This window comes from Natator depressus, chromosome 11, assembly GCF_965152275.1.
Source record: "Natator depressus isolate rNatDep1 chromosome 11, rNatDep2.hap1, whole genome shotgun sequence".
NCBI classification, from domain to species: domain Eukaryota; kingdom Metazoa; phylum Chordata; order Testudines; family Cheloniidae; genus Natator; species Natator depressus.
Genome location: NC_134244.1, coordinates 37,006,335 through 37,022,743, shown reverse-complemented (window position 1 = coordinate 37,022,743; position 16,409 = coordinate 37,006,335). Strand labels below are relative to the sequence as shown.

General features: G+C 39.5%; 1 protein-coding gene across 1 annotated transcript in view; it reads right to left on the bottom strand.

Annotated features, from left to right (window-relative positions):
- Positions 1 to 16,409, bottom strand: part of XIRP2 (xin actin binding repeat containing 2) — a 157,936-nt gene that overhangs the window by 13,548 nt on the left and 127,979 nt on the right. The window contains exons 5-7 of the mRNA XM_074967494.1: positions 1,749 to 1,856; positions 1,366 to 1,438; positions 415 to 548 (exon numbers count right to left, since the gene is read on the bottom strand). Of these exons, the coding sequence (XP_074823595.1) occupies positions 415 to 548; positions 1,366 to 1,438; positions 1,749 to 1,856 (315 nt within the window). The remainder of the gene's footprint in view (positions 1 to 414; positions 549 to 1,365; positions 1,439 to 1,748; positions 1,857 to 16,409) is intronic.

Below are 16,409 nucleotides of genomic sequence, written 5' to 3'. Positions count from 1 at the left end.
CTCTGATGAACCAATATGTCCACCAAAAATTTTGAAGAAAAATAGTATTTTTTTTTACATGAGTCAAAGGAGAGAGAGAGAAGATTGCATGCAGCAGAGGAAGACAATGGAAAAACAAAGATTTTTTAAAAAAGCTTTACTTTTAACAGTGTTTATCATATAATATAAATATATTTGTTAGATTTACTTAATATAATTTTCATTACTTCTTACTTAATGTGTAAACAGTTTCCAAACCCATCCATGCTCCCACAATTTCCACAATGTTATTTATTTTAAAAATCAACTAAATGATCAAAATATGAATATGCTGAGATTTGAGCAATTGCACAAAGGGCAATGTTTCAACATTCTGGCTAACCTAAATACTTCTGTTCTGCATATACAGAAATTCCCCTTATTAAAAGCACAGACCTTAGTAAGCTTTGCAGGTGTTGCAGTCTCCCTGTCTGAGAGAAGAGCCTTTTCCTGGGCTGTCTTTTCAAAGTGCTGTTTTAAAAACTGTGTTGAAATCTTTGGGATTTCTTCATTCATAGTTGCATTGACTACTGAAATAAGAAAAGAAGAACAAAAGGGTTTTTCTAAGCCTAGTATTTTATTATAATTGTCTAACAGTGAGTTATTTTTTTAAAAAAATTATTCAACTAAACCAATTGCACTCAACCTGGCAGAACTGGAGAATTACTCTGATGAAAACACAGAAAACCATAGAATAATTGAAGAGTAACATATCACATATTGTTTTGCAATGTATAACTTGTGTTAATGTCAGGACTAGAGCTGGCTGAATACTGAAAAATCAGCTTTCAAGAACATTATTCATATTCTGCAGAGCTGTTATTTCAACCCTAATTTTACCCGTTGTTATTCACTATTTATAAACATTTGCATAAATGGGTTTTTGTTTTAACAAATGTTAGGAGAATGGCTTTTCTTCATGGCCCCAAGTCAGTAGATCATTTAACATGGGCTTAAAGTCCACCTCATTTATAAAGTGCTACAGTGTGTATGGTAACACCCATTGTTTCATATTCTCTGTGTATATAAAATCTCCCCACTGTATTTTCCACTGCATGCGTCCGATGAAGTGAGCTGTAGCTCACGAAAGCTTATACCCAAATAAATTTGTTAGTCTCTAAGGTGCCACAAGTACTCCTTTTCTTTTTGCGGATACAGACTAACACGCTGCTACTCTGAAACATGTAAATCCCATCAAAGTCAACGGGTGTGTTTTGCTGAACAGAAATGGATTACTGGGCCCATATTCAACTGTGAACAATGGTATTTTTGTGGGACCAAGTGTATATGCTGTTTGTCATTTCTTAGTCTTTATTCTCCTGCTTAAAATCTTCCTGATTTTCTTACCTGTTTCATCAATATGTTGAGTGAAATTAGAAGCCTTGCTTGTCTGATGGGTAGATTGTTCAACATAAGAAACCTGTGGACAAAATTTTAATTTTAATGCAGGATTTAGTGTAATATGTCTAAGTTTTCTATTTGCATGGAGATACTCAGAACAAATGTTTTATGAATGAAAACCCAATTAATCAACACATTGAAGCAACACTTATAAAACACTTATTTTAAAATGATTGCCTGCCACAAAATCAGGGAAGTTTCCACTAGCACATTGAGATCTTGTTATACTAAGTGCTAACAGAGTTAAAAAGCAAAGCAAATATGCAGTCCCAATATCAGCATCTCTGTACAGTGGCCTGGTGACATAATTATTAACTGATACACTTAACCTCTTCTGTTTGAAAGGCTTCCAACTGAGTTCCTTTGGAGGTCACTTCATTCTGTTCAGCTTCTCTGCTGCTGCTTGATACTGTGAGCTGACTACTACTTTTCACCTCCTAAAGACAAATAAAAGTAATTACACATTAACAGTTTAATGATAAATTGAAAAACTTAATGTTTGCCTATGAATGGCTTTTCACTAATGTTATCACTTAAAAAGTATTGTTTGAAAAATATATTTTTCAGCAGGTTCCCATTATTACTGTAGTTCATATGGATAAGAACTATAAACAACCAAAGACAGGCCTTGTTATATAATAGAACATATGTTGTCATTTCATTACTGCAATCTGAGTTTGAGCTGCAGGTACTAAAGTTCCATGGATAAGCATAAGATGCAAAGTGATGACCAGGAGAGCATGGGAAGCTGATCCTGCTTTAATGAAGGTGACTCTGCATAGCAGCTCAGTTACTCCTTATTAGTAGGAATCAGGCCAAAGGCACTTTACAGTACATTCTATAATGTTTTTGCATAAGAGAGAGTGTACAAAGATGTGTGCACATGTAAATGCATTTGCATGTTTGTATGTGCACAAATGGAGGCTGCATAGGCACTTTCAGACTCATACTGCCTTCAGTCTTAACAGAAGATCCAATGTAATATATGTGCTGCTTTTATATTTGAAAAGACAGACAATTGTGGTCTAATAGACTGAGTACAGGGCTGAAAGCTTTGAGAGATAGTTTTATATCTGTGTAAACTAAATTAATGTCTATGATGCCTATCATGGCGACAGTTACATTCAGTTTCATCCCAGATTCTGCTACTGACTTGCTTTCTGGCCTAGCACAAGTCACTTAACTTCTCTGTGCCTCATTTACCTATCTGGTAAACATTATTCTTTCCATTTTACAATCTTCATAAAATGCTTTGAGACTTCCTGATGAAAAGCATTCCATAAGTACAAACTATTATTATTTATATCCATTTGCGGAAGTTTTTCGAATGTTTTGCAATCTATGCTTGACAAATCAACTCACCTATTTGTCTATATCAAATAGGAAACTCCTTCATAAAAGAGGGACTCACCCATTAGTTTCTGCTGAATCTAAGCTTCCAATTTAAAGGGGAAAAAAAGGTGTCTAATCCTTCTTCAGAAGAAACTCCCAAATGCTCAGTGAGAATACAAATCAAGGCTGTGTTGTGTAACTGAGGCTGCAGATATGCACTCTGAAGAACAGAGAGCTACTGACTTCCTAAATCTCCAAACTTGGCACCTGCTTCCAGCCAAATAAACCATGAGTGTAACAGTTGCCTCCCCAGCACCATGCACTCAGTCACTTTATGGCAATAGAGCCATTCCATGGCTATTACTCCTGCCTCAGGACCAAGGTAGCCTCCATGGAGCTTGCACCTACATGAAGGAATGTCGGAGAAATCTATGTAGTGGAAGATCCGCTGATTGGCCCCCAAATCCCTGCTGCATGGTGAGCTGCCAGGAACCTCTGGCTCCATGGCAGAAAGGCTACCTGCATCCCCATCATAGGCTTTCTGAATCCCGCCCCCCATCCACCAGGCAGTAACGTTCTCTGTTCTCTGATAGGCTAGAAGAGGAATTAAAATATTGGTAGAGGTAGAATAAATCTTTTGGCTAGTGACCCAATGGATGATTTAGTGGGTCACTAACCTCATTTATCTAAGTCACTGCCGTGCTTGCATGGTAAAAATGCATGCAGGGTTTGGGATAGGCAAGATGGGGACATGACTGACGTTAGAGACATAGAGCAGTTTTGAGAGTTAGCTTCCCAGAAAGACAAAAAGGCTTCAGTGTTTGCTCCCCACAAAGCTGAAGGGAGGCAACTTGCAAAGATTTAGGTATCTATCTTGCCCTCCACTCAAATAGTTATATTTTACATATATGTATGTCTTCGCATTTAGACATGGGTGTTTTAGATCTGTAAGTCAAGATCTCATTACTGAAAAAACTCATCATAAGATGCAAAATATGTTGATGTTTGTCATTATATGTTGTTTGAATTGTATAAAGGTATTAAAAAGGAATATAATTAAGCTTAATGTAGTCAGAAACCAAACCTAATCACAGCATCATTGCTGCAACGTTTATATCTGCTTATGAAATAGCTACTATGTTGCTAAAAGTCACAATGGCATAAAATAATAGCCATAGCTATGTAAAGCTATAATTAACAGTACCTTAGGCAGCCTAAACATTAAGGACCAAATTTTGACCCTGTACTTACATGGCTATTGGTGATGGAAGGGGAGGAGGAAACTCCCTACCTTTATATGGCTTGCTTAAAAGCTGGTTGAAATTTCACTTGGGGAAGCACATGGGCTGCTACAGAGATGCTGCTCCTCAGAACAATCAGTCAAAAGGAGCAGGAAATAGATAGACCAATGGTTCCACCCACCCCTCTGTACTGGCCACCAATATGTTGTCAGGGAGAGTATAATTCACCCCTTAAGGGGCTGTGCTCCACACACAAACACACTGGGAAGCATTCTACAGAATGCCATTCAGTGCTCCCCACTGTACCCAATGTACAGCTGCAGCTAAATCTAGTCCTAATATTAACACTGTCCCATTAGCCTGATTAGAGTTATGCCTGCAAAGAGAAGATGACTACTTTGTCTGTCTTTCTGGGATGTACATTATTAAAATTATATTTTATTCACAGTGGCTAAATACTTTCTAATTTCAAGGATGCAATAATTTGAATTGCATAGCACAGGATCAATAGTCTGTGTATGTAAACAATTCATAACTGTGGGATGTTCACAACTCATTATGACTTTGGGAACTCACAACTAGTGAATCATAGAATCATAGAACCATAGAATATCAGGGTTGGAAGGGACCCCAGAAGGTCATCTAGTCCAACCCCCTGCTCGAAGCAGGACCAATTCCCAGTTAAATCATCCCAGCCAGGGCTTTGTCAAGCCTGACCTTAAAAACCTCTAAGGAAGGAGATTCTACCACCTCCCTAGGTAACGCATCCCAGTGTTTCACCACCCTCTTAGTGAAAAAGTTTTTCCTAATATCCAATCTAAACCTCCCCCATTGCAACTTGAGACCATTACTCCTCGTTCTGTCATCTGCTACCATTGAGAACAGTCTAGAGCCATCCTCTTTGGAACCCCCTTTCAGGTAGTTGAAAGCAGCTATCAAATCCCCCCTCATTCTTCTCTTCTGCAGACTAAACAATCCCAGCTCCCTCAGCCTCTCCTCATAAGTCATGTGCTCTAGACCCCTAATCATTTTTGTTGCCCTTCGCTGGACTCTCTCCAATTTATCCACATCCTTCTTGTAGTGTGGGGCCCAAAACTGGACACAGTACTCCAGATGAGGCCTCACCAGTGTCGAATAGAGGGGAACGATCACGTCCCTCGATCTGCTCGCTATGCCCCTACTTATACATCCCAAAATGCCATTGGCCTTCTTGGCAACAAGGGCACACTGCTGACTCATATCCAGCTTCTCGTCCACTGTCACCCCTAGGTCCTTTTCCGCAGAACTGCTGCCTAGCCATTCGGTCCCTAGTCTGTAGCGGTGCATTGGATTCTTCCATCCTAAGTGTAGGACCCTGCACTTATCCTTATTGAACCTCATCAGATTTCTTTTGGCCCAATCCTCCAATTTGTCTAGGTCCTTCTGTATCCTATCCCTCCCCTCCAGCGTATCTACCACTCCTCCCAGTTTAGTATCATCTGCAAATTTGCTGAGAGTGCAATCCACACCATCCTCCAGATCATTTATGAAGATATTGAACAAAACCGGCCCCAGGACCGACCCCTGGGGCACTCCACTTGACACCGGCTGCCAACTAGACATGGAGCCATTGATCACTACCCGTTGAGCCCGACAATCTAGCCAGCTTTCTACCCACCTTATAGTGCATTCATCCAGCCCATACTTCCTTAACTTGCTGACAAGAATACTGTGGGAGACCGTGTCAAAAGCTTTGCTAAAGTCAAGAAACAATACATCCACTGCTTTCCCTTCATCCACAGAACCAGTAATCTCATCATAAAAGGCGATTAGATTAGTCAGGCATGACCTTCCCTTGGTGAATCCATGCTGACTGTTCCTGATCACTTTCCTCTCATGTAAGTGCTTCAGGATTGATTCTTTGAGGACCTGCTCCATGATTTTTCCAGGGACTGAGGTGAGGCTGACTGGCCTGTAGTTCCCAGGATCCTCCTTCTTCCCTTTTTTAAAGATTGGCACTACATTAGCCTTTTTCCAGTCATCCGGGACTTCCCCCGTTCGCCACGAGTTTTCAAAGATAATGGCCAAGGGCTCTGCAATCACAGCCGCCAATTCCTTCAGCACTCTCGGATGCAACTCGTCCGGCCCCATGGACTTGTGCATGTCCAGCTTTTCTAAATAGTCCCTAACCACCTCTATCTCCACAGAGGGCTGGCCATCTCGTCCCCATTTTGTGATGTCCAGCGCAGCAGTCTGGGAGCTGCCCTTGTTAGTGAAAACAGAGGCAAAAAAAGCATTGAGTACATTAGCTTTTTCCACATCCTCTGTCACTAGGTTGCCTCCCTCATTCAGTAAGGGGCCCACACTTTCCTTGGCTTTCTTCTTGTTGCCTACATACCTGAAGAAACCCTTCTTGTTACTCTTGACATCTCTTGCTAGCTGAATGGTGTGATGATCTCAGTTTGTGATTCTTTATGCATGAATGTGCCCTTAACTTCCAAAATCCAAGTTTCAGCCAGGCCTACACTGCTGATCAGGGGTAGAACTTGTGGCATGAGTAAAATTACAGTAGATGAGAAAGTGATGATTTTTTTCTTTGCTTTATAGGGTACAATAATATTGTCTAAAATACATAACTGACATGACATCTAAGAACACCTAAAGAAGCTGAAAAGTGCTAGAGATCAATAATATGCATTGAAAGCAGCTGGTAGAGAAAGGCATAGAACGTTAATGACATTATGATATCAAATTCACCCAATATTGAGACAAAGGAATACCACAAGTAACTTTGTGATTCACCCATACACATCTCCACAAGAATATTAGAAATCTTTAAGGATTTGTGAACTGGTGCACGACAGTAAGAGGATGAATGCTGTGGCCAAGATGCTGAAAGTGTTACAAAGGTGTCAGTCAGAGCACGTATAATTCTATCAGGAGAGAACAGTTGCAGGTATCCATCTGTGCAGGGACACAGAAGACAACAGTAGAGAAAAATGTCAGTATTTTTAGAGCTAGGTGTGAAAACACCTTCTACTATGATGATGGCTTTCCCTGTGATCTGGGGCCCCCTTTAACACACTGCCAACTAGACAATGGTTAATCATGTGGCAAGTTGGGACAGCTGTTCATTATGCACAGTGTTCACTTCCCTGTTACTTCATCCTCTCATTCTCCTCCACCCTTCTCTTTGTTGGTTCCTTCCACCTGTTAAATCTTATCATTATCGTAGCCTGTGGGCTGTCTGGGGAAGATACTGTGTTATTTAAGTGTATGTACAACATCTACCACAATGCGACCTAGATCAGGATCTCTAGAGACTCCTGTTGTATAAATATTAAAAATTGTTAAAAAAATTAAAATAATCTTTAGGAGGAAGCAAACATGAGCATAAGTCTGTATATATTTGCACTAGGAGACTGAATTTTTATTCAGGTGTTCAGATGCTATTACTGAATAGAACTGTAATTGCTACACTAGTTTTATATGTTAGTGGCCAATGCATCAATTTTAGGGCCCCTGGGCTGCAATATCTGACACAGAATCCTGTTGTAAAATGTTTCAAGATTTGTTTTTCAGTAATTGTCTGTGTTGTACACTTTGGACCTAGGTTTGCCTTTTCCTTTTATCTGACATTTTTTGGAGTTTCCCATCTCTGTGTTGTGGCAGAAAAAGAAAGAGGATTACTTTATAGAGTAAAATTATTTGTACGGAGAAACAGAAAGTCTGCCAAAAGAAAACAGGACTGGATACCTTGATGATCCACACTAGAAAATATAGCCTTTCACCAATTCATATTTGAATAATGTTTGTATTTATCTTAATTTGCATGTTGTGCCCACCACTCAGTCTCTGTTCAGGTACCTAAATCAATATTTTATACATATCTTATTAAAATAAAAACTTATTCCAGGATACAGCTCTGTACAAATCTATTGCCCCGTACAGGTAAAAGCATAAGTAAATTCACGAGACTGTCAATGGAGTTTTCTTTAGACTATCTTTTTCAGTCTTTTACCTAGGCAGGGCAATCAGAAAGAGAGAGAATTAGTGTTGGTTTCTTGAGGACTAGGTGGACTATTAGATTCTTCAGGGAGGTTAGTCAGTTCCTCTCTCTGAAAGAAGCAGTGATCATATCCACCAGTACTAGCCCAGCTGCTTGTCACTGGCTTTCACTAGCCAGGCGGGACAAGAATCCATTTTACAAGTGTCCTGAGCTTCTTCTCCTTCCATGATGGGCCAAATTAAGTAAAGGGTGATGCTTTCTGTTCTGGTTTGGTGTCCTCAGTCCCAGGGAGTTTGGCTTATATTCAGTTTATCCTTTCTGTGAGGTAGGCTGAGAGCTCTTTGCTGCAGTAAGTGTTTGTGTCTGACATTCCGATTATGCAGTCTTGATTGATTAGCCAGTTTACAGAACAATTCTGCAAGCTGTGACTTTGCAGCTTCTGAGGCACAATCAAAGAGGTTCTCTTCATTTCCAGCACGGAAATAGTGTAGTAGTGTATTCCTGAAGAAGTCTTTGTGCCTTTGTTGAATGGATTCTGATTGGATTTTTTGTCAACAGTGAGTTAGTGTTCTGCTTTCACTGTTCATATGATGTGGGTTGTCAATGAATGAAAGTGATCTATGGGGTTGATGTAGGGGATTTAGGGACCAAAACATCAGTGGTTGTGGCTACCATACAGTTATATTGTTCTACCTACTCATCAGCACTTTGGTCATCCAGTTGGAAAGTTAGAGTTTCTAGAGCATTTTTAGAGTACACTGTGTACAAGAACCTTTAAGAGAAAATCACTGTGACTGGTTCAACTAATCAAACAGGAGTAGTGGGGAAACCATGATCTCTTATTGGATTAGTTGGTGGATGGACCAGGAAAGAAGTGTGCTTATCATGCTCCCAATGTCCACTCCCAGGCTAAAGATAAGGTTCCATGTGTGACTGACAGTGTGTGTAGCCACAGCACATGACCACCACGAAAACTGGCACCTCTCAGCCGTTTCATCAGAAAAGGGAAAGAATGACTAGCCACAAAGAGTGAAAAGTAGTGTTACTTGATGAAGGTCTCCCCAGAACAAGAATGAAGATGCACGGGCAGTGTGGGGCACAGGCACTGCTGCTCCCCATTTTGTAGGTAAACCACAGATTTTAGTTTTCAGTGTCATTAACATGGCAACTTTCACTAGCACTAAATTCATTGTGACAGAGTGCAAGGTATGAAAGCCTGAGTCAGCACTCTGTTCACAGCAACTCTAATCAGGCAAAGCAGATTGAAGCTGACTAAACAGAGCTGTGCCTAATTTGTGGGTGGGGCAGGGCAGGGCGGCTAATTAATCCATTAGCCAGAGCCCACAAATAGGCACAGGAAGGAAGTGAAAAAAAGGGGAAAGCAGGCAGTAAGAGGGGGAGAGAGATTCCCTCCCTTGCTTGATAAAGGAGCTATATATGTTATGAAGGTGATGGGACTCCTTTATAAATAAACTGCACAAGGTGTTGGACCAGCACAAGGGTCTCTGCGTAGTTTGTCAACTGAGACAGAAGCAGGACCAAGGAGGCCCTGTTACACTCAAAAAAGAGAAACAGGAGGATGCTTGTGGCAAAAGAAAAAAGGAAGACAAATAGTTGAATATTATTTGAATATTTCACTTACATATTTTGAATAAAAAGCCACGCAGTTTGTTTATCGTAACAATATTTTAATATGTATATGTAACAGTACCTTCAGTACAGCTGTTTAAATAAGTGAAATGGGTTGTTTTCCATCTTGGATCAAAGTTTTGGATTCATCTATACTTTGAGATCTGTATCCAAATTGAAAGATTTTGTCCGAGGTTTGATTCAATGATCTTGAGAAAGCTTTCTGCTACTAAAGTATATAATCACGTTTTCCATGAAAGTGCAGTTCCATTAAGAATAAATAGGATTTTATGGTCTTGCACGAGTTATTTAATCTAAATTTAAAGACTATTCCACATAGTCTGAATGATTTTATTTCCAGTGAATTTGACTATTTCTGCTGATTATTTGAGAGAGAATCCTCAACAGGGTATAAAGGGCAAAGATGCTGAGGCTGATGTGCTAAGAAATTACGCCTTTATCAAAGATAAAAGGGAGCCATCTGAGTGGCTTGGTAGAGAACTAGATTTAAAAACTACTCACCCTTAGACCAGGCAAAGCCAGACTTACCATAGAAACATGGGGGAGAGAACTGATCACATTATTTCTTGGCATAGCCTACCTCATTGCCCCTTGCAGATAAGTGGCAGCAAAAGATAGCTCATGTCAGCCTAAAAATGGGGGCAAGAGTTGACCTTATGTGACATGAGTAAAACAGCTGCAGGGGGAAAAGGCTGAGTGAAACACCGAATTCACAAAAAATGAAGCCTCACTTTTCATATATATTTTTCTAATTTGGATCCAAATCCTCCCTGGCTCCTTATGCAGTGAAGTCAATGAATAAGATGGGCTGGTTTTTGCCCTATTCAATGGTAATATAGAGCTCCTATATTGTATAGCGCTTTTGATCTGTAGATCTGACAGCACTTCACAAAAGAAGGAAAGTATCATTATCCCCATATTAAAGATAAGGAAACGGGCACAGCGAGGTTGAGTGATTTACGCAGCGTGACACAGCAAGTCAGTGGTAGAGCTGGGAATAAAACCCAAGTCTCCTGACTCCCAATCCAATGCTCAATCTTACTGGACCACACTCCCTCTCTCTTTTTGGAGTAATGGGAGCTCAGCATCTCTAAAACCCATACTAGTTTTATTTATGTGCCTAACTAGGCACTCAAGCTTAAAAATGTTGCCCTAAAGTTTTGTCTTAGCTCTAAACCATTGCTCCATTCAGTCCATAAAACTTGAACTAGATTATCTGGCTTCTCCCTTTTCCCAAAAAGGATCTCATTGTCCTGAGGATCGTCTAGCTTCCATAGGGTCCCTAGCTCACTTCCCTTAGGCCCTCTGATTCTCAGTGTCCTGTTGGTACCAAGCTCCCTGACTATTCATCACAGATCTCGTTATCTTGTGGAGTAGCTAAGTTTTCTGACTCATCTTCCCCCTCTCCCATCCCAGCTCTCATTGCTCTGTGAAGGACTTTTGGGTTCATTGACTCCTCCTTTATACTGCTGTGCAGAGCTCCTAGCCTCTGGCTTTGCTAGACTCTTGCCTTCTTAGATATTACCAGCACTGTAATCTACTTATAGTGATAAAATATGAGTTTATTAACAAAGGTTAAAATTTAAGACTAGTGAGCAAATATAATAAGAACAACTGGTCACAAGTAAAACAAAAGGAATAACATATGTCTTATAGACTAAACTTAACTTTAATAGGTTAAGGCCTTGTCTAAAGATGTCTGTCTTACCCAGATGTCCTTTACAGTGTTTTTCAACCAAACCCTGGTTGAGATCCCATTTTAATGAATGGAATCACACTGCCCAATTAGTCCCTCGGTGCAGGATCAAACAGGGGTCCTTTTGTTTTCCTCTTATACCCCAAAGTTCATAATCATTCCATACACACCCAAAGGCAGGACAACACTGTGGGTTTTAGCTTCCAGTGTCTTCCAATGTTGACTTCACATCCCCACATTGACTTGGAATGCAAATGTAGCTCCCATTGTGTTTGCCTTACAATGCTTAATTTACATCAGAGACTGGGATAGGTGAATAGACATGCTTTGTCTGATAGAAACCATATTTGTCACCACTGACTGGTTACATAGTTTAAAACATATTTTTAGCATGTACGTATCTGCATCACAAACAGGAATAAGGAAAAATATTTAGATGAGAATGATGGGGAAAATATTGGCAGGCTGGTCAACATACAACTCTGACACCACCTTAGTTCCAAATAAAGATGCAAATGCACCTTGTCCGTGCAGGATTTAATGTATGGTGTATCAAATGTGAAAGCATGGAATTTATCTGACAGGCTGGAGTGAATGCACACCACCAAATATGCAATCTTCAGTGTAATAAGAAACTTGAGCTTGCAAAATCTAAAGGCTGAAAAGAGGCTTTCATCCAATTAGTAATATCCCAAGAATTATACCTCTTAATTAGATTTTCAAATACATCATATCCCTAATAAAGACTAAGCAGAAATCAGCTTTCCTTCTACAGGTTTGTGAAAAGCTGAAAATACAGTTAAGAAGACTTTTAGGCATCTATTCTCTCATCTTTGTGTGTGGAGCTTACACAATAAATCCTATTAACACTGAGGTAAGTTACAGGCATAAATCCTCTGTACTTCAGTGGAGAGAATAGATCCCTTGCTGTTAAAAAAGATCAGACTGTGAGCAACAGAGAAGACATTCAAGCAGTTTTTATGTGAGGTAAGTGAAAGTATCTATTAGGTGCTGGATTTATGGCACAGAAGTCAGATGGCCTACCTAACTAAAACTTTTAATAGCCTATCTGGAAACTTTGGTAGCCAGCATAATTATCAATGAAAAATGTTTGTGGGAAAGCATTGATAGATTCACTGCACCATCCCTTCCCAATTGTTCTTCCACACACGACTCTTTCCTTCCTTGTTTTTCTGTACATTTGTGTCTCCTCTTTCTTTCTCTCCTCTAGTCTATCTCATCGTTTTGTTTGTCTTATTGCTTTCTCTTCCTTTATGGAAGCATCTCCAAAATTTTGAAAGCTGAGCCCCACCAGTTCCATGAAAAATGAACCCAACAGTATCACGTTAAAGGCATTACCCATGTTTTAGAATTTAAATTTAATATGATTAAATAGTATTTTAAAATGCTTCCTTTGTCGGCCTTCATAATGTGATACTTCCACTTCCTTCTTGTAAGATTTGAAGAGCAGTGAAATAGTTAATAATCACACCTGACAGGATTATTTGGTGAAAAAATGTTTTGGGGAAACATTTCTTATTTGTCGGAACCAAAACTCTTTTTTTGAAATAGGGCTGGTTTTGACGAATCTCCTGACTCAAAAAAGTTTTGGAAACAAAACAAAACAAAACAAAAAAGCTTTTGAAAAGTAAGGTTTGTTTTTTGAGTTGAAATTACTTTGTTTTAAAATTTTAGTAAATTTAGACAAAGATTTTAAAAAGTCAAAATCTAAACAAATGTATAGATGTTATTGAAACAAAACATTTTGCTTGACCCAAACCAATTTATATTTTTTAATTATTTTTATTCAGTGAAAAATTAAGATTCTGACTTTTTGTCTCAATTTGAGATGGAGAAAAATTTTTGGTATCTCTATTTTTTACGGGACAGGAAAAACCATTTCCCACCCAGATCTATTAATGATGTTGACATTTAGCATATCACATCGACATCTGAGTTAGCATCCTTTTGAAATTAAGGGAGTGGTTCACATTTGAGGTTAAGAGCTTGAGGTTCTCTGAAACTCAGGTAGACACCACTGCATACATTATATTTGATTCATATTTGGTATTCTTCACAACCATAATACTTTTTTAAAGTGAAAACTGGTATCCAAGGTACAGCTACCACGACGTAGCATACCAGCCCCTCCAGTGGTGTTATAAACAAGTACAACTTGAAGGAACCTAGAAGTTGTTCTAAATTGTGTTAGGGATTGAACTGGCCTGGGCCAGACCCAGGATCAGGGAGAAGCAAAAAGGAGATGTAAATCGCTAGTTTGGTGCACTTGGGGACTCAGCCCAGTATCAATAAAAATGTTTAAAGCTCTATAAAATGGTGGTATAAAGATTTTATTGGTTGGGATGACTTCCATAATTCACTCTCAGCTTTGCCACTCATGAGTAATGTGGCCATTCTAAACTCATACTGATAAAATCTTTGTACCACATCATTTTGTATTTTCTACATAGTATATCATGTCATTTGTGATGATTTCTTTTGTGATATTAGAGAGCTGTTTCCAGAGGAAAATGCAGATAGCTTTCCTTTAAATACATCCTGCAAATACTTCCTTTAAAAATTACTTTCATAGATTTTTATGTGCTGAAGGCTCCAAATAGCAAGAGTGAGAATATAATTCACCTAATAATTTACTTATTAATTTTATGTATTAGTCCTTAGATTCTAACGATAGGTAGGAAAAATCTAGGATAGATGGATCATTCCTCATATGGGTGTGTGTGGAACTGTGCTTGACAGAGTAGTGAGAAGACAAGGATTTCCCAGAGGATTTTCCAATCTAGGGATTGCTCCTTCTAGGCCACGTCCATAGTAAGCACTGTACCCTTCCAGGCCCAGCCATAGTATGTCATAGTTCAGCTTTTTGTCCCAGTGCAACCAGCTAGCTCTGCTGGCTTATGCATTGACGCATCCCTCTCTGCCCCTTTCAGAGCACTGTGCTCCCGGGGAAGTAGGGACAGAATAACCCCGGCATCTCCCACATAGCAGGAGCTGCAAACCTCCCTAACACTTATGCAGGCAGTGCTAAAGTGGGGAAAGTTTCCTTATTACTTACCCTATGACACACCCATGCACCTATATCAAGGGCCAGGCAGAGTCTGGCCCTTTATGTGGTGGACAACATTATGAGAAATGACAACATTCTATGAGTGGGAAAGGTTGAGGGATATATGAGAATGAAAGGAAAGCTGCCCTTTCAAGTCCATTACATTGTCTGCTGGCACTACAACCACCCCATGCGAGGGTGCACATCATGCTGTACTAAGGAATCCAAGTGAAGGTGGACCATAGGGAGTTATATATGTGGCAATTATTTTAGTATAATAGGATTTATTTCAACATATTCTATCAATAACAATTTTTTTGAATAAAAAAATCTATGAAAACCCTGTTCGGTATTCCACTGATCTGATTCTATATGGTTCAGCTCCATGCTCTGGGAGGATGTGGAGGGAGGTTGGTAGCTTTGATATCAATAGCATGGTGCATGCAGAGATGTCTCAGTAGAATGAGAGCCACCAATCTGCAATTTCAGGGAACTCAAATGAAAAAAAAACATAATTATCCGTCTTATCCTTGTTATTTGGGGCATTCAGCTCATAAAATACGTATTTTAGTTCTTTTTCCAAAACAAGTCTTTGAGAAGAATGAACACATTGGAGTCAGATAATATCTGTCAGAAGCTATCAAAATAATTTTTTTATTGTACCAAATCCACATAATCTTCCTGAATGCTAACATTTGCATTGGGATCTTTACGAAAGTAGATATATGTATTAAAAACAAGTACTGCCAGAGTTCCCTATTGGCTCCACATCTGAGATAGCTGCAGAAAGTTATTCTAACAAAGGGTTAGGAACAACTAAGGCTTCTGACACAAAAATCAGTTAAGCAATTTATCATATGACACAGATTGAAAAAGTGTGGAATTCTACAGACAATTCCCCCTTTTCCAAACCTCTCTCTTTCATAGCTCCATCTACCATTTTATGTATTCCCCACTCAGTTTTTATTTTCTTCTTTAAAAATAAATAACTAAAAAGTAATTCTGCTCTACTTATAAGAAAGCATGTGAAGGTTTTGTTAGGATGGAAAGTAACTCTCAGGGGAAAAAGCTACTTTTTGTAAAAGTGTGAACCCCTGAACGACAAACAGCTGTGATGATAAGATTGTAAGAGATGTGATGAGTTGTTGTGTCCCAATACTATAGGGATCCCAAAGGTGTACTCTTTTCCCTCCCACTTGTAATCTTTAAGAGCAAGATTATTTCTCTTCTCAAGGGCACACAGACTAGATTATTTCTCTTCTCAAGGGCACACAGACTAGTAAAGGAATTTCAGTCCCCTCTTTACTCCCGATGCAAACTCCCTGCATCGTGGGTCACAGCACAGCGGCGAAAGCAGTCTCCTCAGGGCCACTACTCTCCATGTCATGCATCTGGGTGAGGAGTGGGGCGGATGGGAATGGGGAATAACCAGAACTAAGCAACCTGCTGACATGACCCTGAGTGGGGAAGAAACCTGCAACTGGCATGGATGTTGAGCAAATTACTTCCCCTCTGGAGAAGGAGGGAAGGAGAGCATGAAATAAACTGTGATTCTCAGTGTGACTCCCCTGGTACAAAATACAGCTCTCCCTCAGTACAGATATGTGCTGTCTTTATTTAGGGAAGGTTTTTATGTTACCGTCTACCCCAAAGAGAGTGGAACTGATGATTGTTGACTCAGTAAGGGCCAGATTCTGATACCCTACTGCTTTTGGAGTAAGGAACTATTCCTGAATAAGGGTATCAAAACGTGGCCTTACTTCTGGACCGATTAGATTGGTAGAATAAGAATAGGCCTGACTCTCCCCCTGACTTGAATTTAACCCACCACTTAATTTTATTTTACTTTTAAAGCTTCAGTTCACTTTCAAAGTGTGCATATGATTTTCTCTTGCCTCGGCACGTCTCATTTCATACTGAAACTAGAAGTGGAAATAGTGAGATACTGTGAGAGACTTTTTGTGGTATTTCTGGGCTGACTGGAAACAAAAAATGTTTATTCTCTTGAGATTTCCA